The sequence below is a fragment of the Colossoma macropomum genome, unplaced genomic scaffold (genome assembly GCF_904425465.1).
Source record: "Colossoma macropomum unplaced genomic scaffold, Colossoma_macropomum, whole genome shotgun sequence".
NCBI classification, from domain to species: Eukaryota; Metazoa; Chordata; class Actinopteri; order Characiformes; family Serrasalmidae; genus Colossoma; species Colossoma macropomum.
The window spans coordinates 11,719,040-11,744,382 of record NW_023494791.1 but is presented as its reverse complement, the minus strand read 5'-3'; the positions used below and the strand labels follow the sequence as shown (position 1 = coordinate 11,744,382).

The following is a 25,343-nucleotide window of genomic DNA, read 5'->3' as shown; positions in this document are numbered from 1 at the left end:
AATAGACTCGAGAGTTGCTGGCCTTCTCATGTTTCATTAAACACTTCGTTTTTCAGTTCAGTAAACGAGTAAAAAGTTTTTCGAAAGAGACAGCAGCTATTACCTTCATTTCATTATGCAGATTATACGAAGTTAAAGCTGTAGCTCGCTGAAATAATGTATTCATGATCAAATTACATTTATTAAACCGCATCAGAATGTTGTTTACTGTGGGAAATCAGGTGACTTCAAACTCCCACTGTGAAGACAACATTTCCATAATATTTTTGTTCTCATAGTTCTGTAGTCAGACATTAAACTTGTGGACTCTTCTTAGACATGCTTTACATTGTAGCAGCTATTCATCTGTGGGAGAAATAGGCGCCACCTACTGTTTATTTGTGCGATGTAACATTTGCATACGGTCTTATCATTATGATGGGCAGTAACACACGGAGTGGATTTCTGGTGATCAATAAACACCACTGCTGCTTGTCCCAGACTACAGCAAATATAAAGTTACGTTGTGTGGTCTTTTATCTCCCTGCGAACAGCTTGTTTACCTGCTGCTTAGATACTGAAAAGCTCTGAGCAATTTGTGGGAGCTGACAGAGGAAACCGTACTCATTTACAACCATTCCAGGACTGAAGAAGAGTTTTGAAATGGGTAACTAAGTTGTCTTATTAATGTTCAGTTAATTTCATTATGAGTTTGATTGTGAAGCGCTGAAATTCAGCCTGTTGAGTTGCACTCTTATTCTGAATTATTTGTGTTAGTCATATCCAGTTTCTGAGATATATTGTTCATGTTCAAAAGTAAAATTTATTGCAGAATATGGTCATTTATTTAGAACCAACGTGCATCTCTGTACTGAACACATGTCTGTACTGAACACTGTATGTTTTTTGCAGGTATTACTTTCATGTCTACCCATCTTTGGATTAGCATTGATTTATTCATTCCAAGCAGATCATGAACTTCCATCATCCTTACATGCATCATTATTATGGTCCTATGTTCTTGGTTGCTCCAAGGTGCGAGGATCTAACAGCCACTCCCAGCCACAGTACTCCAGCGGCGACCATCCTCACGGAGAACATCATAAGTCCTCAGGACAACGTCCTAGAATACCACCATTATTATGGATCGACACCAGCTTTTCTACCCAGCCCCTGGTATTTGTGTTACCCTCATCTATGTACACATCCTCACCTAAACCTGCCAGTAAACAAGACCCCTCAAGGCAATCCTCCTGACCCCCAGGATGGCTCATGGCCTGAAGGCTTCACAATGAGAGGTGAGCTTCGCTGGGGGATGCTGGAGAGAGTATTTGGAGTCAGCCGGGAGCTTCCAGACTTTGTGAAAGAGGACCTGCGGCGCGTGTATGGTACCTACCCCAGCACCGGTGTGAGCATTAGCTATCACAGAGGAGAATTTGTGGTGCGGGGAGACCCGCGGGTAGGGGAACAGGAGTACCGGGTGGAGAAGAAGGTGGTCCGAAAAGTCGAGAGCCCACATTATGGGGAGAGTATGAATGAAATTGTCAAAAAGGAAAAGAAGAAGAAAAAAAGAAAGAAAGAAAAATGACCTAATAAAAGGGCAAGGTTGTCCATTGTTTTCTTTTTATTTGTTGACTTTGTTTATTTGTATTTTGAAAAAAGTTGTATTTTACTAGACAGATTTTCACAGAAGTGGGCAGAAGCTTATCAGTGAACGTGGGCCAGGATTGTTGCGTCATTTATTTTGAACCCGATAAACCTTTGTGTGCTTTGAGCCCAGTCATTGTGTGTCGTTTCCCCAGAAAAGTAGGAATCATTTTTTAACTTAAAGTTAAAAAAAATATTGATTTACTATTTACTATAATTATACAAAATTATGTATAAAGTGTGTTTTTTAAAGCAAATCATACTGTTTTCACCTGTCTGCCTCGTCAAGTCTACACCATTTCATGTGGTTCGAGCGACAAAACATATCACACTATACCTATTTCATAATTTTACACTGTATTTTATCTCAGATGATTTCATGGATTGTCATCTACTGCTGTGGGTGGTGAGTATTCTTGGTATGGTGTCCATGACTTCCAGTTTCCATGGAATGATCCTGAGTCATTTACCAGGAGCCAGAGATAAGACATATTTGTGGTCAGTGTGTGGGTGGACATGTAACGTTTGCATACTTTAACTCACATTTCATTACTGTACGCCTTCTTGGCAATAGTATTTGTACATACATGGACTTTGTCAATAAATGAAACATTATGTACATGATACACACTGTCCAGCATCCAAAGTTTCCTCGTCTTGGTAGGAAAGTATTGTATCCATGTGACAAGCTGTGTAAGAGTTACACTTTCAGGTGCCTTCTCCATAAACGAGTACACCGAACGACTGACTGAAAAGGTGTGGTTCAAGTTAAGGAAGTTAGAAAAGTAATGTGTGTGTATTTCTAAGACCATTTGACTAGCACACCCACTCACATTCCCACTCATAAATGCAAAGTGTATATCTCACAGAAGTGCAGTGACTGTGATAAACTGGTAAAAATGAGAAACAGTACAGAATTTGTTTAGCAAATGTATTAAATTTCACTTTTACAAGCATTTAAAGGCCAGCATATTTCTCATGAAGGCCTACAACAACAACAGCAAAAAAAAAAAAATCTTCACAAAACATTTCCTTCAAATAAGAAAAAAATAAGATCTCAAAACATCTTAATACACCAAATCCAATATAGATTGTTCATCTATAGAGAGGTTGAAGATCGAGAGCACACTGCCAGAAGAACTGAGCCCATAGATGAGCTCCTCATGACCACCATCTATGGAATTCAGTTCTCAGGGCCAAGTGCTCAGGAGAACCGTATATCAGCCAAAGTTCTGGACTGTTAAGAAGAAACTGGCCTCATATCTTCAAATGGATCATGTCGCTTAGTAACAGTAAAACATAATGGCATTATGTAATTGTACATTGAAGCAATTTTTGATGTTCTGTGAAAAAACCTATGAAAAAATGAAACATTGTCCTTATTATGTCAGTACGCTCCAAAATATGAACAGAATACAAGATAGTTTCAACATATTACTTTCTTCTAAGCGTACTGAGTGCAGAGTTTAGGGCAATAAGCTGTTTCAGGGAATCACTGCTGGAATCACATTTGTTGCGCTGAAAACAGGCCTTACCGCTCCTCAAATTCAGTCTAACATTTTGACAATTTTCAAGATCGTCAGTGCTAAATAAAGCTTTTTCTAGCCTGCGACAATTGTTTCGTTGTCCTATTCGGCCCCCCTGCCAGAATAAGTGACATGACGTTTATTTTCTCAATGTTATCTCAATCACATATTTGTTTAATGTTTGATCATTACTGAATTCCTGAGACAGGCACATTGCAATTCATGTCCTCATCTGAGGTCTAGCCACACCTGAAACGTTTCAGGAAATTCTTTCTTTCCGTTAAATGGAACTGAACCAGTTGAACTGCCTTAATAAGAGCCTTGTTGGAAACCCCCCATAGGAGTCCAAACAAGATCCATTATCTGCTATGACAGAAGGAGATCACACAGAACAGGCCGTATCAGGCCATATGTACAAATGATGAAATAGAGTCAGATCATTCTATCAAATACTGTCAGTCAATGCTCTTATCTGACATTAAACAATGAAACGAAGTGTAAGTTATACTGTGCAAAAAATACAAACTAAAAAAAAGGTGTTAGAAATAACTTCTAAAACAAGGATACAAGGATGAATTGTTTTGGTTCCGCCATTTAGTTATTTCTAGCTTATCTCAAGCAATATCAGTTAATGATTTATTCATTTATCTGCTTTCAAATAAGAGCTATTTTGAGTATCGCATACTCACCTATGAGATCTCATCCCAGTTTGACACAATGCTCTTTATAGGTCTCCTTTTTGGAAACGGCTCCTGCTTCAATATCCACTACCACTTAACCATAAGCAGAGTTGCTGGCAGAGCCTCCAGGGCAAACACCCATAAGCAGCCTCTCAGTCCAAGACCTGCTCTTCTTATATATGACCTCTAAATTCTTTCAACTTAAATACCTGCGTCCCTCCGTTTTTCTGCCCCTCTCATGCACACACGCTCACTCATGCTCTCTGAGTACGGTAAGCCTGGCAGTCACTTCCCAGTAAGAAGGAAGCAGTGGGAGGGAGTCTCCCGCCCCCTCGTAATGAATCAATACACAGCGCTTCTGAGGAAAAACATCTCACTGGTCCGGCCCTCAGTTCCCATAAAACAAAAAAGGGAAAAGGGGAGAGGAGGAGAGAAAGAGAGGGGGGAGAGAGAGAGAGAGAGAGAGAGAGAGAGAGAAAGCTTACTCGCCTGTGTAGGAACCAGGAATTCCCCTATTGCAAAAGAGTGGTTCCACACGACTAGAGGCGACACAGCACGAGCCGAGAGAAACCGAGACAGTCTTAACACATCTGTTTTTCCAAAGAGGAAATGGAAATCATACCTGATGAACACTCATTTGCAGAGTCATGTTTACTGTTACTGCTCCAGCACAATGAAAGAAAAAAAAAAAAGAAACGAAGAATAAACAGTTCAAGTTTCCTCATATGGAAGTTTCTGCTGATTGATACATGTACATTGCATCATACTGAGGTGTGGTGCTAAAACCATGAACACACTTCTTCCACCTTCCCACACTCTCTACTTCCATGCTACTGCTTACTGTAAGGTGAAGTCATGGAATGTTTTCACACTCTGCTTACTGACACACTGATGTCTCATTTGATTGGCCAATTCTGAAATCACAATGGAGATAATAGAATTGTTGCGCACCCCTCTTTTCTTGAAATGAAAGAGCAGAAAGTTGCTGATAATGCAGTGTGGTGGGTAGCTCATACCAAACGTCATGACTTTGGTTGTCACGCTGATTCAGCCTCACGTCTATTAAGGTTAATGTGCGTTCATACAAAGATATTTACTCTGCCACAACAGGTAGACCCCTGTGAATCATGTTGAGTATGGAAAGCTGGCAGTAGCTGATGTTCCGTGATGTTCAGTGAATGAATTTCGACAGAAAACTTCCAGAAATAAAACTGCTGCTTAGATTATGGACTAAGGCCTCTACGGCCTTGTCTTGTTTGTCTTTATAGCACCAAATAATTCCATTATAGTTTTCGATACTGCAGAAAATGACATCTTGGCAAGTGAAATCATTGGCATTTCTCATTTTCAGATTGTTGTAAGGTTATTTTACTTACTTCCAGACCCATTTTACTTTTTTAAATAATTTTTTCAAGTGAATCGTACTATACTGACCGCATATTTCTTGAAACAAGCATTGTAGTGAGATAATTCAGCTTGAAAAAAAAAGACTTTAAACATGTAAAGAAGTAAGATAAACCTTTTACATTCTTACAATGAGAAATATTAGACATATCCGCTAGGTTTAAGTTGATTTCACTTGCCAAGATATCATTTTTTTGCAGTGTAGATTCCTGATACTCTGTTAACAAATATGAATTTCAAGCATGTTCAACGTAACTGCTTGTGAAAGACCATCTTTTATGAAATGAAGTTTCTGGAAACATGTGACACAGCTGGGAAGGACAAATATAATTTCTGGCGTAATAATTTTACTGTAATCCCTAGTGTGACAATCCTGATCAGCAGTCAATGAAAAAAAGAACTTAAAGAAATAGTTTCACAATTTTCTTTTAATGACGCTGGAATAGCTGTCTGCCATGCTGAAGAGTCTAGACTATTTCACAACATGCCTTTCCTCATAACTCACTTCTTGCGTTGAGAAGCAAAACCATCTACCCGGTTCTTAGAAAGCGCGCAGTGTGAGGAGAGCCTGGGGTCAAACCATCCGTGTGCAGTGACTTAAAAGCCCAGGGCAACAATGAGGGAATCTACTTTCAGAGAAAATCCTTCTGCTGGTAGGATAAGTTGCAATTGACATTTTGCACAGGACTTCAGAAACAGTCGTGGCTTTCATGCTGCTGTTTGAACACGGGGGAAATTGGCTGCAAAGGTCACTGAGCCCATTTCCTTTCCCCCCATGCTCACAGAGACAGACCTTTACAGCACCCGTTGCTTTTTACTTGCACTTTAACCGATAGTCACCACATTGAAACGCTCTACATGTGTGTTCTGTGAGGGTGTAGGTTACCCAAGGGGAGTGCTGAGAGGATTTTCCTTCCCCTCACGCAGTGCTGACCTCTCTCTGGTATCACTCTTGTTCCCAAAAAGCTCAGTTTCGGTTTGAGAAGGATGACTAATCAGGAGAAAAAAAAAATACATGCACATTTTGAAATTCACCATGGTGGGCTCATGCTTTTCCGGTAAGCCATTTAGGCTCTAAAAGATTACACATGGCCTAATTTGGAGCTTAATGTACACTGTTACTGTGACTGTTTTACATCAACTCCTGTCCTCCAACTCAAGTAAGTCCTGATTGAACCTATTCATATTCATTCATTTACTTCAAAACTGAAGTCTTAAAGCCTTATCACACATAGACAGACTGCACGTCCCACACTGCACCTCCATGTAGACTATCTTCTCCATGAATCATCAGACACCAGTTACATTACAGTGCTTCTTGTCTTTGTTTCCCACAGTCTTTCACATTGCCAGCATTTGGTGGAACTGTTTGACGTGTTCAATTGTTCAGTTTGTCTCTCTGCTGGTCACAATGAATTACCATCACGTCAGGATAGGAAATGACCTCCAGTGTGAACCTGACCATTGTACAAAAGAAGGGAATTTTGCATCAAACACAGTCCAAAAGAGCCTTCAGTAGGCCTAGGTTAAATGTTGCACGTAGTAATAAATCCTTATTATCACTATTGTTATCAACAATTAACATTTTTCTTAATAAGTCCCAATGCTTCATCTATACAGAACATTATTTTTAAAGTGCTATTAAAACAATGACAACCTTTATTTTTTGCTCAGCGACGTAACGATACTCACAAAAGTGCTCAATTTTTCTGCTTAATCTGCTCAATCCAAGGTTATGTTCCTGCTCGACAGTAGGTGGCAGTAAATGCGCAAGTAGAATTCAGTTCAAAGTATAACGCGCACTTACTCACTTCCCCTACTCCCTTCTCCTCGATAAAAGGGAATAAACAATAAACAACCCCCTGGTTATACGCACAGCGATGATGTTGCCAAAGCTTTTTTTCGTACAGCCTTTTAAACAGGTCTAGACTACAGTAGTCAGCATTAGCTGCTAGTTGGAAACCGTCGCAACAGACACTTCCAATCTTCTACGGGGAAGAGAGTGAGGGAACATGTGTCTGAATCGGACGCGCCCATTTCTCATTCCACAGGAAGAAGAAGAGCTGAAATGTCAGACTCGTTCCTCCGTTTCCTCCTGTCATTAGTCTCCAAAACAAACTTGGCAGTGACACTTGTACGGTCTAGTTTGCTGGTATGTCGAGTACAGGTTGTCGTTCTGCTCTCATGTTTGTTTACTGTTTGAAACGTTTACCTTTTGGAGGAACTGAAAACTTCTACCTCACTCTCGGTGTGAGTGAGCAGGCCGTGATGACATACACTCGCAGTCTGAGGCTTTACTGAAGCGACTGACTGAACGACACTGGCTTGCAAGATAAGCAATAAACCTTATTTTAAAACTAGAGGTGCTGCTTTATGTTTTCTTATACTTATCAGACGTGTAAAGTAACCCTGAAACAGGAGGACTGAGCTGGACTGGCCTGCACCGAAACCACACCGAGGACCAATGCGATAAGAAGAACATTTGATTTGAGCGCTACATTCACTTAAAAGACAACCAGCAAGCAAGCGGACGACTGACAGCCCGACTGGATGAAGCTTTTCGAGAACAGTCCTCGCCATCCTCTGTCCATGATGTGACACAAGCCTCGTATGCTCGCTTGTTAGCTGCCAAAGTTGGCCTTCGTGAACATGCTGCGCCTGGAGGACGTGGCCAATGTGGTCCTCAGGGTGCCCAGCATCATCGTGCTGGACCTGCTCTATAAATGCGACATCGAGAGCTTCACCTATCACCTCAGGGCGAGGAGTGAAGACATGCTCTTCAAGTACAAATACGTCCTGTGGAACCTGTACTACCTAGGTACAAGTTTACATCCAGCTCTTACTGTTATTAGAGGTGGGCGATGTGGGGAAAAAACATAGTATCACGATACTTAAAGAAGTTTTCACAATACACGATGCCATGATATTGACATTGAGTGTGTTTACATGCATTTAATAATCTGATAACTGCAAAAAAAAGTCAGATTTTGTCAGTAATCCGAGCAGTGATGCATGCAGTTGAGTGTTCAGGTAATGGTGAAACTCCAGGTCTACATGAGTCAGGCAGTAATTGGATTTCTGCTTTGCAACCAGCCAGTAAACTCACCGAAAAAGACGTGATCTAAACATAGTGTAAAGCTCAAACTACATGCCGTGGCTTTTTTTTTTTTTAAAACATCGAGCCACTTTACCTGAAAATGTGAACACACGTCATCTAGAAGATGAGGAATATTTAAATCATTCATTTCATCAAGCATGTAGTCGATTTCTCCAAAAGTGTTTTGCTGCGTCTCACGACAACACTGCTCACTTATTTCCGGTACCGCTTATTTCGCACATGCGTCGACTGAGAAATCCGAAAGAAATCAGCGTAAGAGTTTACATGCACTGAGAAATCTGATTACACCCGTCTCTCTTTATTGGATTTCTTTATCAGACTTCTAGATCTTACTCCAATCTAAGTAATCAGAGTTTGCTGTTTACATGACCATTTGAATAATCAGATAACTGCAGAAATCCGATTATTGAGTGCATGTAAACGCACTCATCGATAAACTGGAAAAGACAAAATAGTGCCACATTTAAAAATGCTATCAAAACTGAATACAATGCGTTTTATTCACATACCATGCAACACTAAATCCAGTAAAAAAGGACTAATTATACTGTCTTTATAATTAAACATGCAGTTGTAAAGTCTTTTTAGTTATTTATGATATTCAAGATATGCTCAGAAAAGCTTGTAACATAATCATAGAATATAACACATATGGGTCATTCTACAGAAACGTCCACTTTTGTATCTATCCATAGGTGTCACTGGTGTTACCAATCCTCAGTGTAACACATAAGAAAGGTAACACCAGTGACATTTTTGATGAAAAATGCATTTTATAAAATGGCTGCTACAGAGCGTCAAACCACATGCTGTCAGTCATGGAATATCCACTAAAATATGTAATTTAATCCATTTGTATTCTATTTTTTCACAATTACCTAAGAATAAAGTAGGTCACACCAGTGACGTCAACTAACAGCTTCATATGAAATCATGAATCCTCAGAAATTAGATAAAGGGAAGTCAAGTGATGTCATCAGTGTGATTTTTATTTCAAAATAAGAGATTTTTTGTTATGCGGTAACACTGGTGACACGACTCCCAGAGACAACAACTTTCATTATATTTTTATAATATTTATTTGGCATTTGTTTTCTTTGTCAGTTAATTCATGTATTTCATAGCCATGTGTAGATTATTGCAGTTAAAATAGCAGAAAAACATGTTTTTTTTCTTCAAAATATGGCCTCACCCTTCACACATGACTGTGAGGATGAGCACTTCTGTGGTGCTTGGAATTCTAGATATTTGATTTAAAAACCAATATTGCTGAATTGATGGCTGAAAAAGGTGTAATTGTTAAAAAAAGTATTGTTTTATTTTAAAATATAAATAAATTATCAAATAAAGAGTCACATGCTGTCAAATATTATGAGTACAATGTGAATCGCTTAATGGCGCAGACTCCCTCACATTTAGCAGGCTGAAGATTCTCCACAAGGAGGCGCTTTGCATCAGTGACGCTGTAAATTTGTTATTCAGCATTTCACGTACTGCAGTGCAGTAAAACTGATCGAACAGCCCATTGGTCTTCTCTTTTTGGGATCCTTTTTGTTTTAAACACAGGTTCCCAATCCCAGTCCTGCACATTTTTATGCTTTTCTGCTCTAACACCTGCATTAAGACAAGGACTTATTAATTAGCTGATTAATTGGATCAGGTGTGTTAAAGTATTGGGAACACACTGTTCTCTAGGATCAGGGTTGGGAACCACTGGTGTGAAATAAATGATAAAGCTTGACAGCGAGAAAGCTGTGAGAAACACAAAGCAGTCCAGGAATCAACAGAACTGAAATAAACCCCCTATAATAAATAAAAAGATATTCACTTCCACATGAGTTAAAGTGTGAGCCTTTGCAAAAACCAAGAAGATTACAAATCTTTCAATTCTATACTTAATGACATGGAACTGAGTAAACTGAAATAGATAAAATGAATACCCTGCTGACCTTTGTTGGTTGACATTCCTTTCAAATACTATATGTCCACAGGTCACTTAGTGAGTACGGTAGTCCTGTTGTTGCCACTTGGACACATTGTGCAGCTCTATCTGCATATTCTCACTGCCCTTCTGCTCTACATGGGCCATCAGATTGCCAGGTGAGCGCTTCTTCAACTGAAATAGGCAACGAAGATACAACAGAGTTTATTACCTTGTTTTACTGCTGAATATTCTATTCACTACCAATCAGTTTATTCAAACGAAGTCTGCTGTCTCGACTTGCACTTGGCAGACAAGGTCATTTCATGTGGTTATCAGATTAAAAGCACCACCCGTTTAACCTCCTCCTGCTTGTTCCCTGATCCTTAACTGATCAACAACACTGACAAGATCCTGTAAGGCGTTTCCTTTTCTTGAGAAATTTAGGTGAAATTAGTCAGAGGATGGAACAAAACAATAAAATCTTCTTCTTTTTTATTCTCGGATGTCAGTGCATAACCTTTGGATGCCGTTCCACACAAAAGTTAAAAACTCAAAACGGGTTTTTCCTAAATGGTTAGCTCTTCTTGGATACAATATTATGTGTTACCTTACAGTAAAGTTCACATTTTTCCATTGAGAAATTGGAGTGGGTGGTAATGAAGACGTATTAGGTTGGGAACAAACTGAGTGTGAAATTTCTAAATCAGTCCAGTGCCCGACAGGCAACAAACATGACGTTTGCCCTTGAATATAACGTAAGTTACTATGGCTGATAAGTTCCACTTAAAAACTCAAATTAGAACTGTACAATGCTGTGAAAAATTATTTGCCCCCACCCGATTTCTTCTATTTTTGCTACTGTAGCATATTTAAATGTTTCAGATCCTCCAGTTAAATTTGATAAAAACAAACAAAATGCAGCTTTTAAAAGATCATTCTGTTTATTGAAGAAAAAGATTTATTCAAAACCTGTATCTCCTATGTGAAAAAGTAATTGCCCCCTAAACCTAATAACTGGTTGTGCCACCCTCGCCAAAAACAGCTGTAATCAAACGTTGGCGTGATTGTGATGAGTCATTTACATCGCTGTAGAGAAATTCAGGCCCACTCTTCTTTGCAGAATTGTTTTAATTTGGCTACATTGGAGGGTTTTCAAGGAAGAACTGCCCTTTTAAGGTCATGCCACAGCATCTCAGTAGGATTCAAGTCCGGACTTTGACCCTGACTTTGTTTCTTTTGAGCCATTCAGAGGTGGACTTGCTTGTGTGCTTTGGATCATTGTCCTGCTTCATAACCCAACTGCGCTAGAGCTTTAGGTCATGAATAGATGGGCAGACATTCTCCTTCAGGAAGCAGAATTCAGGGTTCCATCAGTTATGACAAGTCATCCAGGTCCTAAAGAAGAAGCAGCTCCCAGACCATCATACTACCACCACCACGTTTGACTGTTTGTATGATGTTCTTATGGTGGGATGTAATGTTAGCTTTAAGCCAGATGTAACGGGACCCATGTCTTCCAAAAGGTTTCACCTTTGACTTATCACAGAATATTATCCTTGCCTTGGGGGTCATCTGGATGTTTTTTGGCAAATGTGAGACAAGCCTTTGTGTTCTTTTTGGTCAGCAGTGGTTTGTGCCTTGCAGCTCTCCCATGGTTGCTGTTTTTGCCCAGTGTCTTTCTTATTGTGGAATAATGTACATGGAACTTGACTGAGGCAAGTGAGGCCTACAGTTCCTTAGATGTTTGTCTGGGTTCTTTTGTGACCTCCTGGATGAGTCGTTGATGCGCTCTTGATAAAATTTTTAGTAGGCCAGCCACTCCTGGGATGGTTCGCCACTGTTCCAAGTTTTCTCCATGGCTCATACTTAATGGCTCACACTGTGGTTTGCTGGAGTCCTAAAGCCTGACTTTATAACCATTTCCGGACTGGTATATTTTAGTGACTTTGTTTCGCATCTGTTTTTAAATCTCTTTAGCATGTGGCATCATGTGCTGCTTTCTGAGAGCTTCTAGCCTGCTTTACATTGCCATACAGGTTCTATTTAAGTGATGTTTAGATCATGCCTGGGTGTGACTAGAGAAATTGAACCCAATAGCCAATTGAATTTAGTTAACTGGTTGATTTAATAGCTAAGTGGGCAATTGCTTTTTCCCCCCAGGTAGGACTGAACAAACTTTTCCTTCAATAAATGAAACCATCATTTAAAAATAGCATTTTGTGTTTACTTGGGTTATCTTTGTCTAATATTAAAAGCAGTTTGATGATCTGAAACATTCAAGTATGTGACAAATACGCAAAAAATAGAAAAAATTGGAAAGGGGCAAATACGTTTTCCCAGTATGTGCGCAGAGAACAAATTACGTATGGTAAAAACAAACATTATTGGGGAAAACCAGTTCTATTAAACCAGATTACACCTTTTTAGATGACAACACTGAACCAAGATAAAAGTTAACAGCGTGGTCCCATCAGCTGTAATTGGCCATTGCATTCACAGTTACTATGATACAACCAGAGTAAATGTGACGTGGAAAGAATTGGCAGCTGTGTCTGGGAAACGAAGAGCTACCAGATTTGCATTTCAGCTGAATGGACTGGGGGGGTCGTTTAAGGGGGACATATCCTTTTTCATTGCAATCCAGCACAAGTGTTTTTTCCCAGACATGTATTCTTGTTACAAGATCAGGTCTGGCTCCACGAAAATATCTGTTATGTAGCAGCTTAGTATGCCACGAGTAAGTTTGAACCTATCACAGTCCAATATATTAAAATATGCTAATGAGAGAATTACGACATGCTGAAAGGAAACTTAAAGCTAGAGAACATTCCTGTGCTAATGTAGCTAACTTAATGTTTGAGATGTTTGCAGTTAATAGTTAGCTAAAACAGAAATAGAAATATTCAGTATTGAGTATTTTAATAAATCTAACTAATAAACTGTTAAATATGGTGTGTAGATCTGCCCTAGTAGAAGTTAGCATTAGCTTAGCATGCTACAGCTACGCTCACCACCATGCCGGTTTGATTCCAGCTCACTGGAGCTTAATTGTCGCAAGTTTAGAGGATAAAGCTAGATAACTTGTAGAGAGGAGAATTACCACTCTGTAATGTCTTCTGGGTTTCTTAAATGCTAGAGGGCGCTCCTGAGCGAGTCCAAAATGAATAGGTTAATATGGATGGAACATTTCAGTAAAATCATAGTTTATAAATGCCTAAACATTTTTAAGATAAAAGAATGCATTCATATCCTGAACACAGCACAGCATAAAACATTTTAACACCGCTGATATATTCTTGAACGCTTTTGAACTCAAGTTATAGACGTTCAAAACGGCGTCTCATTTACGTCCATGAAGTCAGTGATTGTGGACATCCAATGAGCTGCTCCGCTCGCCAACCAGTTAGCACTCAGTAGCAGTAATGCTAACATTGTACTGGCCAAAACCTGTTTGCTGTGGAAAAAAGGGAAACACACAAGAGAGTTTTCTTTGCTTTTTTAGTTAAATACATCCTTCTGCTTCCTAAAATCAAAGAAAAGTTCTGAGCAAGTGATTAGAAACTATTTTAACTTTTTGTTTTTTGCCGTTTAGCTCCAGTCACCCCCCATCGATTGAGGACTCGCTCATGGGCACCCTTTGTTGTTTTGCAGTCATGTTTTTGATATAATGGGGGAAATAGGAAGTGGCCAGGCCTGGCTCTAATAAAGCCACAAATCTGAGTGGGTGAACCTGCTGTTGTGTGTCAAATTAGCTACTCTTGCTCTGCACCATAGAATAGCGTTAGCTTAGTGAGCAGACTTTAACACCTTCACACCCCACAATATAAGTTCGATATCTGCAAGCCTAGAAGAGAAAGTGAAGCTGACATGTGTTGGAGTGACACAAAGACAGAATCTAACCCCCTCTGTGGCATGTTGAGCTTAGCTGTCCTGATAAGGCTGCTAAGCCAGCACTAGCATAATCAGCTCCACCGTGCTCTCCTTAGCGCTGTTAAACATTTAGCTGTTGTTAATGAATTCATGGTTTTACATTTTTTGGCGATGAAAATCTTGGTATTTTGTAAAAAGTTACAGTTGGAGTGTATTTCAGTTTGTGCTCCATCTTATCAGCTCTATCTGTTCAAACAGAAAGGGCTGCATTCCCCATTTGCAAAAAGTGAAAGCACAGCATGCAGGCTAGTGGGGGGGGGTTTGGCGCTCGGGGCTTGGATCCTGTGAGGCAAGGTGGTGTCCACAATCGTGGACATTTAACCAAGTTCTAAAATTTTACATGTTTATTTGACTTTGACTTGACAGTTTTTAGATTGTCATTTTAGAAGTTTTCATTCTTTCAATTCAATCAGCACTTTGTTCTGCATATTGAACCTCTGGACACAAAACTAGTAATGAAGTTACCAATCATATTTACTGTAGATTAGAAACACCATAATTCACAGTATATTTCCATTAGTATTTGCCATAAGAATGCCCAGTAGACTCTTGTCCATCTTGTAAATACATCAGCTTCACTTGAACTGCTCAACTTCATGCAGCTGTTCGAATGTATTGTTGTTAAACAAGTTTTTTTTCTTGTATTAACAGGGAGTATGTGTTGGCAGAGGGTCAGTACGAGTATGAAAGGGCACTCTTTCTGGATCCTCCAGCTTTGAATCGTTTTGTAACTGCACTAACAAGTAGGTACAAACTGTCTCACTTCAGCTTCAACTATTTCCTTCCTAAGTGTAGTTTGGTTTTGTCCCCAGAAACTAGTTATAATCTAAACATTCCTCTTGTGTCATGAATTGGTCACTGCTAAAACAAATTCATTTACATTCAATCCCATTCAGGTCTATTAAGGTTAGTCTAGGCATGGGTCCAATCTGATACTGGCTGGAGATCAGCAGAGAATGCTGGATCGCATATCAGAGGGGGAAAAAAGAATGAATCTGATCCAATCCTTTCACAATTCTAGCCTGAAAAAACACATACTCACGTTGAGTGATGTGTTGTTGTTAGCTGTGTAGTTTTTCCTGTGAGGTAGTGGGGTGTTTGAGTAGTTTGAGCATAATAACCTACTTTTAGATGCTAATTTTAAGTGAACTTCAATTAAAAATAACTCATTTTGAAGCATACTAGTATTTGAAAACAGAAAGTGTTGGATTGGTATAGGTATCAGCACCAGAAAAAAAAGTGGAATTGGTATTGGTGGAATTGGTCAGTCTCTGATAAAATGTTCAAAACTTATTTGTTTTCAAGTGTTCAAACAATTTGTTAGTATTCTAACAATTTTCAATTATAGTGTAATAAAATTTTTCAGCTGTGTATTATAGAACCTCTAATATAAAATGGCCCAGTGACTATCCTTTGCCATAATCAGCCTGCTAGAGTATTATCTAACAATTTGTGCTGGGGCATATTATTATTGTCTTCAGTAAAGGCAACTCTAACAAAAGCTTTGGAAAACTGTTGAAAAGTTCCTGTTTTCATCTCTCCTGTTTGCGTATACAGTGCAAAGCACAGCAGTTAATTGAGCTAGACCTCACATAACCTTACTGAATGCATGAATGAATAACCATAATGAATACACAATGAGTTAATTAATGAATGCAAATACTCAGTGTGGTTGCCAAAATTCTGAATGTTTTAAGTAATTGTTATTTTTTTTTTTTCACTTATGCACACAAATCTCTTTTGGTCTCAAAAATCGAGAGTACCTGATAGATAAATTCTGAGATAAACCAGTCATTGTGACCTTTCCTAGAAGTTTGGCTTCCACCCAAAGTTTGACTAAATTCACAGTGATTCATTAGGTATGAATTTCCTATGAAACATGGATTAATAGATAATAACTATAATTGAGTGTGGCAGGTCACATGTACATACAAGTAAGAGTGAATTAGCCAATACTATTTTTGAACAAAAAAAAGAAACACAACCCAAGTTATTTGCTTACAATAGAGATTGGAGAGAGAAAAATCAGATGGACCTTCAGTATCATCCTTGTTGAAGTTGCCTTGATTTATCAACCTGGAAAGGAGGTTGTATTCTTTGTGTCAGATTTAGCTCTCATCTTCTGTATGTTTGTCTTTGTGTTTTTACATTCCCAGGTCAGATTATTGTCACCACACTCTGTGCGTTCCTCATGCGCACTCGCCGTGTGTGGCTCTTCTCTGCTCACTTGCTCCCTCTGCTGGCGTGTGTGTGTTCAGTTTCTCGAGACAGTATCCTCACACTCACCACTGTTTCCATGGGGATAACGGGGGCAGAGGTCGCTGTGTTCCTCCTCATGAATCTCTTTGTACCATATAGACTGGCCAGAGCAGCTTACAGTGAAATAGCTCAAGTAGAGGTAAAGATACTTTTAATTACATTTGAGTCTCTGTTAAAAGGATACACATACACTTTGAGTTTAAACACAGTGGGCTGCCAGATCTTTGCAATTCTCTGATGTCTCTATTGTAGATGAATGATTTGTACCGACTGCTGGCAGTGGGGGTGTCACTCTGGCATAGTTTTGCTGTGCCTGTGTTGTTCAGTGTCTTCTGGTTTGTGCTGTTTGGAGTTCAGCTCGTCTCCAATGCTGGTACCTCCTCTGCAATCCAAGAGGGGCTCCTTCTCTACCTTCTCACCAGGTACGCACTACTAAGCTGAGACTCGCTGATAGGTGAATTAAGTAGCCTTACATTTGGAATGGGAATTCAACCAGTTTTGTAAAGATTTCTTCATGATCAAATCGTCAAGATCTAAACACTGTCATTCAGATCAGGGTTTATTCACCAGGGTATATTTTGGTTTGTCCATCTGAATTTACATTACGACCAAATCGTAAGGCAAATTATTCAGTAACTGCATGAAATAAATGTAAATTTTTATTAATTTGTTTTGTAAAACCTCCTCTCAAATTAATAGAACATGTTTTATGATCATACACATATTGCTATATGCTTACAATTTACTGCTGAAAGCCAAAAATCTTATGTATTTTTTATAAAAATAATTTTTACAGAGTATATCACTGAAGGGATGCCATCTGTGTATAGTTTATAGCCCAGATTTGTGGAAAAATGGGTCGACTTTCAGTAGACAAAAAAAGAATTGTGAGTTCAGCTTCTTTTATTACAAGAGTTTAAAATTACATTACCCATCTATTTGACTGGAAAGAAGACAGTTACAGCTCTCATATGACACCCACCTTTTGAATGTAGCTTATGAAATATGAAAGTTATGAAGAATATGACGAAGTACCTTTTGGAACCACCGGTGGTCTCAAGGAGTTGAAAAGGTTAAAGCATCTTAGCACAAAGATGGTAGAGTGAGCATCACTCTGAATACTGTCTCTACCAGTTAAGATTATCTTTACACTAAGATGCTTTTGGGAAACTGGGCCCAGAGTGGTTTGATGTGAATTGCTCCATTCTAGGAAAACTTACTGAGTGAAAATTGTTCGTAGTAATGGTGATAAAAAACAGACATCGAAAGTGTTTAACTCCTCTAAAAGCAACCTCACATAAAGTTATTACACAAAATGGTTTTGAATATGCTGCTTGAGACATGGTTTTATGACAGTGTTGAGATAAGCTTTTAACCTACGACATATTTTTTACAGTACATTCAGGGTGGAGAGTCCATGCTTTTATCAGTATTGTATATACAAATTCAGAACACCTGTAATTTTACTTGTCATTTTGGGTAGAAAATAAATCTCAATGATTGTAAGAAAATCTCAATGATTGATTATCCAGACATTCAAAAAAATAAGTGGAATTAATTTTTGAACTTTCAACTTTGAGCCAATTCTTTATTAAACTCCTTTTTATGTTTTTTTTTTTATTTCCTCTGTTCAAATGTTGCAACATTTTAGGAAATATAATGCAGCAGGTCTAAATAGGATATCTTTTGAAAACAATCTAGTAATCTTGTACATTTGTGTAACAGATTTTTTTTTGTTGTGTGCTGATGTTCTGCTTTGTGTGTGTGTATGTGTGTGTGTGGGGGCATATAAGTGTGTCTGAGTGCTGTGCTAGCCCTTACTCTTTGCTGGGTTTGACGTTTGTGGTTTCCTATTCGGCTTTGGGACTCCTGAATCTCTGCAAGTTCTACCTGGGAGGTTTCACAGCTCTGCAGAACCACAATGTCATGCACAGGTAAGTGTGTGTAGTGTGTACATGCATGTGTTTATGTGTAAATATGTCTGTTGATGTATTTTGTTTGTGTATATGCGTGTGTTTTGTAGGGGTGTGACAGAGGGTGTGACTCTACTGTTGCTAGCTCTGCAGACTGGCTTGTTGGACATGGCGGCCCTGCAACGCTGCTTCCTCCTCTTCATCATTCTCTTCATTGTTCTCACTTCCACTCTGCAGAGCATGAGTGAAATAACCGAGCCCATTGTGCTTGGACTTGGTGCCAGTAGAAACAGGTAGAAATCAGATTTAGTTTCTTTTTCCATCAATTTTCCTGACATTCTTCAAAACATCTTCAAAGGCAAACTTCCCAGTCAGTCAATCAATCAGAATGAGATTTTCTATTGACATTTTTTATTGTAGGATTGCTGTTTCATGTACTGTCACGTTTTTAGTTATATATCAGTAAAGTTGTTTAGAGTGGTATAGCTCAACCGGACGCCTCATGGGCACATTGAACTTTTCTTCCCCTTTTCTCTTCACACACATGGTCATGTAATGAGTTTGGAGTAGGTGTCCTTCTCAGTAGAAGTGTTCACAGAGTGCAAGACATACACTGGCGTTCAAAAGTTTGGAATTGCTTGCCATTTAACAATTGTTAAATTATATATAATACTACCTTAGACAATGTGTGTTTAAATATTACAAACTATTTGTCAAAAGGTGTTTTAGATGTTGTATTCAATAGTTCCAGAATAGGAATTCTGTGAACAAAAAGGCAATAAAAGTAAGTAATATACTTATTATCTATTCACATAAATTTTTTGTTAAGCTATTTACTTTAAGATTTGATTCCCACTTTTGAAATCTGATTCATTTTGGATGTTATTTTTATTAGATCTTCATTTTTGATGTTATACAGCTTCCTCAGTAATTTTAGAATCTTCCACAGAGCAGTTAATCATTCTGGACACATCTGAAATTACTTAATTATTAACTGGTTGAAAAGTGATTCTAAACTTTTGAACAATAGTGTATGTGATGCAAGGGTCTAAGAACAACAAGATAGCTTGACACTGTATAGGAAATAAGATAAGGGACACCCCACCAGTTTAACCATATTTCAGTTCTTGTGGATGCTGTCTTTTCTAAGATTATTATGAGATGTGAAACTGATAAAATTCAAACCATGAACAAACAAATCTAAAGCTGTCTCTCTGTAGGAGTGTGTGGAAGCATGTACGAGGGCTGAGCATGTGCGTGTTTCTGCTGCTATTCCCTGCGTTCATGGCCTATAAGATCTCCCAGTTCTTCCACATGGACTTCTGGCTTCTCATCCTGGTGTCCAGCTGTATGCTCACATCACTGCAGGTATTCTCTGAGAGGTCACAGCCTGTACATTCTGTTGTAAGAAAAAGCCAAGGACCCAAGCTTTGTGTGCACATGCAGAACATATTACATAATGTTAACGGAGCTATAACATATCCAGTCTCAGCGATCTCAGTCTCAGCTATCGTTTGGTATGTATCCCAGGTAACAGGCACTCTGCTGATCTACTGCCTCTTCATGGTGGAGGTGTGGCGCAGCGCTGCTCTGCCTGGCCTAGATGAAGTGGTGTATTATGTGAATGGGGTTTGTCGGGTGCTGGAGTTCGCCGTGGCGCTGTGTGTGGTGGCGTACGGGGCATGGGAGTCACTGTGGGGCGAGTGGAGCTGGATGGGGGCATCGGTTATCATCATCCACTCCTATTGCAATGTATGGTTGCGTGCCCAGGCTGGCTGGAAGAGCTTCCTACTCCGACAGGAGGCAGCACGCAAGATCAATTCACTTCCACGGGCGAGCACTCAACAGCTACAGGACCATGGTGATGTCTGTGCCATTTGTTTTCAGGTCAGCATTAGGCCCAACTAGAGGGGGCTGTGGTTCAGTTATTGGGTATTGTTAGTGCATGTACCTCAAAAGTTGTGTCGTCATTCTGTAGTCAGCGTTATGCCCATATTATGGACTCTTAAGAGGTCTAACAGGTCTAAGCGGGTTTTCTCTATGACTCAAATGAATGGTGTTTTAGAAAATCACTACTGTTATGTCCTGTGTTAAACTAAAATGTTCCAAAGCCAGTATGTTCTGCCATATGGACATCGCCAGATCCTCTGAATTACAAGGCTGCTAAATAGCTGAAATATGACTGTTACTACATGCAAGCTAACACTGCTGCGCACAGAACTGCCATCATAAAACTGGCAACCTAACCTAAATACCCCACACAAACCAGCAAGCTTTGTCAAATGTGGAGGTCTTGGCAGTTTCAGGCTGCAGTTTGAGTAGCTGCTGCCTGTATATAAAAGTGATGACGTTGACAGTGCTTTGGGGCATTTTAGTTCGCTAGGCAAGGGGGGTGGGGGGGGGTTGGATGTGGGGTGAGGAATCCAGTCATTGAGGCCCGGGTTGCTGCACAGTTTAGCAATTTTCCTACTCAAGCATACCTGATTTGACTCATCAGTTAATTCAGTCAGATTTAGTTGGAGTGCCAGAGCAAGGAAAACGCCAGGCTGTGCTGAACTCTGGCCCACCCCTAATGTAAGGTAATGGTCATCAAGACTGTTCCTAGAGATCTACTTTCCTGCAGAATTTAGCTTCAATTTCTTATTTAGCTGGACCTGGTGTGTGAGATTTGGGTTGGATGTGAGGCCTACAGAAAAGAAGATCTTAGCCTGTATCCACAAACCTTCTGATTAGGAGTTATTATTTACTATTATATTTTATTTACTATTACCTTACTGACCGGAACGGGTCCTAGATCAGCACCCTTACTCTGAGAAGCTTTGTGAAGCTTTGTGACAAAACGTCCCAGATTAGGAGTGCTGATCTAGGAACTGTTCCAGTCAGTAAAGTCAAGGGGAATGAGAGAGGAGCCTGAGCCTCAGTCAGCAGGAGTGCTGATCTGGGATCAGATTTCTCTCTTTTTTTACTATTATCTTACTGACAGTATCAACAGTGAGTGACCCTAGATCAGCATTCCTTCTCTGAGAAGCTTTGTGAATATTGGCCCAGATCACATGTAGGACATGATAATCATGATGAGTACCTCTTTACTGAGATGGTCTGTGTGATAATGTTTTTCCTTTGAAAAACAAAGTTTTCAAAGGATGTATTTGTGGTGTTCAGTATCCTCTGCATTCTTGTGACCATTCTTATCTTCTCTCTACAGGATATGACATCAGCCGTGATAACATACTGTGGACATTTCTTCCATGGAAACTGTCTTAGGAAGTGGCTGTATGTGCAGGAAACATGCCCCATGTGCCACACCTCCATCAAACCACCAATATCGACCCCGTCAGCTGCTGCTGGTGACGCCCATCCTCACCCAGCTCAACCAGAGCCCCGCCCACCTCAGCAAGAGCCTGTCCCTGAGCATGCTGACATCCATCACGAAGAAGAACAGGGCTCAGAGGGACATGGAGCTCATTCACCAGACAAGGAATCTGAGTCAGGGGGACCGTACAGGAAAATGAGTCTGCATGACCTAAACTGTAGCTCCAGTGGAGACTCCAAAGTGATGCCCATCTCTGCAGGTGATGCCCATCCATACCCAATGCAATCACAGCCCCACACAGCTCAGCAAGAGCCTGCCCCTGAATATGATAACATCCAGTACAAAGAAGAACAGGGCTCACAGGGAGATGGGGTCCATTCACTGCACAAGGAGCCTGAATCAGAGGGACTGCACAAGAAAATGAGTCTGCATGATCTAAACTGTAGCTCCAGTGGAGACACTAAAAGATTGGACGCTGCTGTACCTTCCAGCTCCTCAGTAGGAAGGACTAACCAGCCCAGAGAGTCCAATTCAGTAATGGACTTGGACAAACAGAGTACAGGACAAGCAGAGAGCCATGACTTCGCTAGTTGTCCTCAGTCTCTCAGTGGTAGTTATCTGTTCTGCGAGCCATCAGAACATACTTGATGAGAGACTTTTAGGAGACTGTGGAAAGGCACAAGTCTCAAAGAACTTAATTACTGCCTCGTCGCTTATATCTGGGTACCAAAGACTACAACACTAGCATTTGTGGAGGAGTTAAGCTTTGTCTTGTCATGCTGAACATATGCTGGGTCCTCCATCACATTATCCTGTCAAGCAATACCAAATGTATTTATCTTTGACATTCTTGGAGCTAAAATTGTGTTGGAATGGTTTAATATGCCTAGGTTGTTGTGAGGTTGTCCAGGTTTGAACAAATACAGTTTCCTTTAGAAAGATTACCTGATTAACTGATGGAACTGACATTATTGTGCTGAAATACTGTACAGCAATTGAAGTAATTAACTTAATTCCGTTAACTTTTCAGGGCAAGTTATTGTTCCTGTCTTTCTTATGCCAGTGGGAAACTGGCATATCTGAAAAGTCTTCTACATGTTAAAGCTTAAAATCTGATGATTCAGATGAATGATGGTTGGGTGACTGCTATTCAACACAAAGTATGTAGAAATCCGATAGTGCCTGAAAACATTTCTGTTTCGCTCAGTCCTAATTGTCATACTTAAATTATGTCCTCATGTCCATTGCCAAACTGTTTTTTTTTTTATTCATGAAATTGTTGTTTAGCTGTTGCACCGTTTTATTCTTTTGCTCTTAGCTAGTTTAATTTTCTTTCTAATTATCTTGTTCTTTTCATGTTATTTTCTATTGACGGTACTTTCTCTATGCATTACACATATTACATACTGAGCCACTGTAAGTCTTCTCAAAGTAGAATAGTGAAAAAGCAAATCAGTGTCCCTCTCATTTTTTAAAATCTAAACAATCATATCTAACCATATCTCCTGTACTGTGATGTGAACCATGTTCATGTACTCACATTTCACAGACAACATGTATCAACAGCATTCCTTGGTCAAGTAAAGAACAGCAAACCTGATTTTATTTCATCCTAATGTCCAAACATAGATGTTGTCACCTGCATGTATCGTCTCTTTTATCAGTGAGGATATCTTTACTGCTGTTTCTGTTTCACTCTTCAACCTTTGTCTCTTTATCTGAGGCAGGACTTTTTGTTCCCAGTCTACCTGCACCATTTTGCTGAGCTACTTTCTCTTTCTGTCCTTTAAGCTGGGACAACTTTCAACCTGCTTTCTCTTGTATTAAATCAGTTCTGCCTTAGTATGTGCTGATAAGATGGGGATCATCCTGCTGTCTTTGCAGCAGCCTTATTTAAAGAGCCTGTATCCTACATTTTACTTGTTTTTTATTTCCCCCCTGAACTCTGTGGGGTTTTGACCCCAAAAAACAGCCATGATTTACTTTTACATGACCATTTTCTAACCTCACTTTGTCTCTTATAATTAAATAGGCTGATATAAAACTGCTATCTGTAAATGACCTCTGTTCTGATTGGCTGCCTTACATTGTACTTAATTCAAAAAGTAGTCCAGGCTAAAACACTGGGTGGCTTCATTTACCTGCACCAGTTCACCACTTATGTAGCAGTAAGGGCTGAAAAACTTGTTTAAATGATATATTGCCGGCACTTACAACCAGCTTGTAAATTGTTGCATAGCCTATTTATGATTCAAATTAAAATGTCAGCTGGAGCCAGAGCCTTCAGGCAGCAAAAGTGGGATACCCTAGATCATGTGCTGCTGATAAAGTGGAAACCACGCCCACTCAGCATAAGTGGGTGGTGCTCTAAACTGCTTTAGGCTGAATAGGTCGATTTATGTCAATGTCACAAAAACAATGAATTAAAAATGGGCTGTTTTGCAGCTTTGGTTGTTGATATGGATGGTGTGGACTGGGTAGTAAACAGGATGTTTTGAAACTCACAACATTAAACCTGTTTATTTCCAATCAGTGGGGAAAATTTGGTTTCCAACAGGGTTCGTTATCGTGATAAATTGTCACAATATGCTTTTCTGAACATATTGTGTATATCAGTACTTGTAGAACACTGACCAACTGCATGTTTCATTATAAAGAGAGCAAAAATAGTCCCGTTTAACTGGATTTGGTGCAGCACAGAATGCCGAATATTGAATAAAAACAATTGTATTCACAGTTTTTGATAGTATTTTTGAAATGTAGCACTAGTGGTTCTTTTTTCCCTGCTGAAAAAAAAACAGCATCAGACCAGCAAGAAATGCATGCTGGTCTGATGCTGGTTCAGCTGGTCACCCCAGCATGGTCATGCTGGATGACCAGCATACCAGCGTCAAAATGCAGTATATGCTCGTTTTGGTGGTGATCAGCTTATCAACTTTAATTGCTGCTGTCCAGCATCCAGAACACAACATATGGCTGCTGTCGGAACAAAACCTTGTATCTCCAGAAAAATAACTTTACAGTAGAATGAAAAACATTCTTAACTTTTAATGGATGTAAATGGAGAAAGAATTTATTTCCGAGTAACTTTCGACCATTTCTGTTGGTCCATGCATCATGAAATTTTGACACAACATAAAGGACAACTGCCTTTTTCGAATTATGTCATAAAATAAAAAATGACAAAAATGGAGATATGAGGTTTTGTCCCGACAGCAGCACTGTGTTGTTTTTGCTGGTGACCAGCAATGCTGGTCTGTGCTGGGTTTTCTAGCAGGGTTCTTAGTTCCAACTGATCAGATGTCTGAAAAAATACATATCATGACATATCATGTATCATGAAAATGTATTGAAATATCGCGATGTTATATTTTTCCCGTATCGCCCACCTCTATTTTCCAAGATATGGGCCATTTTCTCATGTTTCTTAGTCCATAATTCTACATTTGGAAAGTGGTGGAATGTCAGCATATCTGACTCACAAACATGTTTTTCTTGTTATAATTTTCATCTTCCGCAATATGCCGTTTTATTAAGTACTGTATGATTTGATGAACGGTGTCTGAGTGAGACTGAGTGCTGTAACGCTCTAGTACTTTCCATCGGTGCCGCGTCTCCAGTTCAGTAGGCGGCAGTAGAACATCGGCATC

At 39.6% G+C, this 25,343-nt stretch overlaps 2 protein-coding genes across 2 annotated transcripts; both read left to right on the top strand.

Moving 5' to 3' along the window:
- The first annotated feature begins 531 nt into the window (after positions 1–531).
- LOC118810254 lies at positions 532–2,875 on the top strand. Its single transcript, XM_036573879.1, has 2 exons — positions 532–646; positions 892–2,875. The coding sequence occupies exon 2, from the start codon at positions 953–955 to the stop codon at positions 1,565–1,567; it is 615 nt and encodes a 204-aa protein (XP_036429772.1). The 5' UTR covers positions 532–646; positions 892–952; the 3' UTR covers positions 1,568–2,875.
- Positions 2,876–7,278: 4,403 nt separating this feature from the next.
- zmp:0000000662 (RING finger protein 145) lies at positions 7,279–23,293 on the top strand. Its single transcript, XM_036573878.1, has 10 exons — positions 7,279–8,054; positions 10,346–10,454; positions 14,860–14,951; positions 16,365–16,606; positions 16,720–16,889; positions 18,261–18,401; positions 18,491–18,673; positions 19,601–19,748; positions 19,911–20,267; positions 21,586–23,293. The coding sequence occupies exons 1-10, from the start codon at positions 7,886–7,888 to the stop codon at positions 22,339–22,341; spliced, it is 2,367 nt and encodes a 788-aa protein (XP_036429771.1). The 5' UTR covers positions 7,279–7,885; the 3' UTR covers positions 22,342–23,293.
- Positions 23,294–25,343: the final 2,050 nt, after the last annotated feature.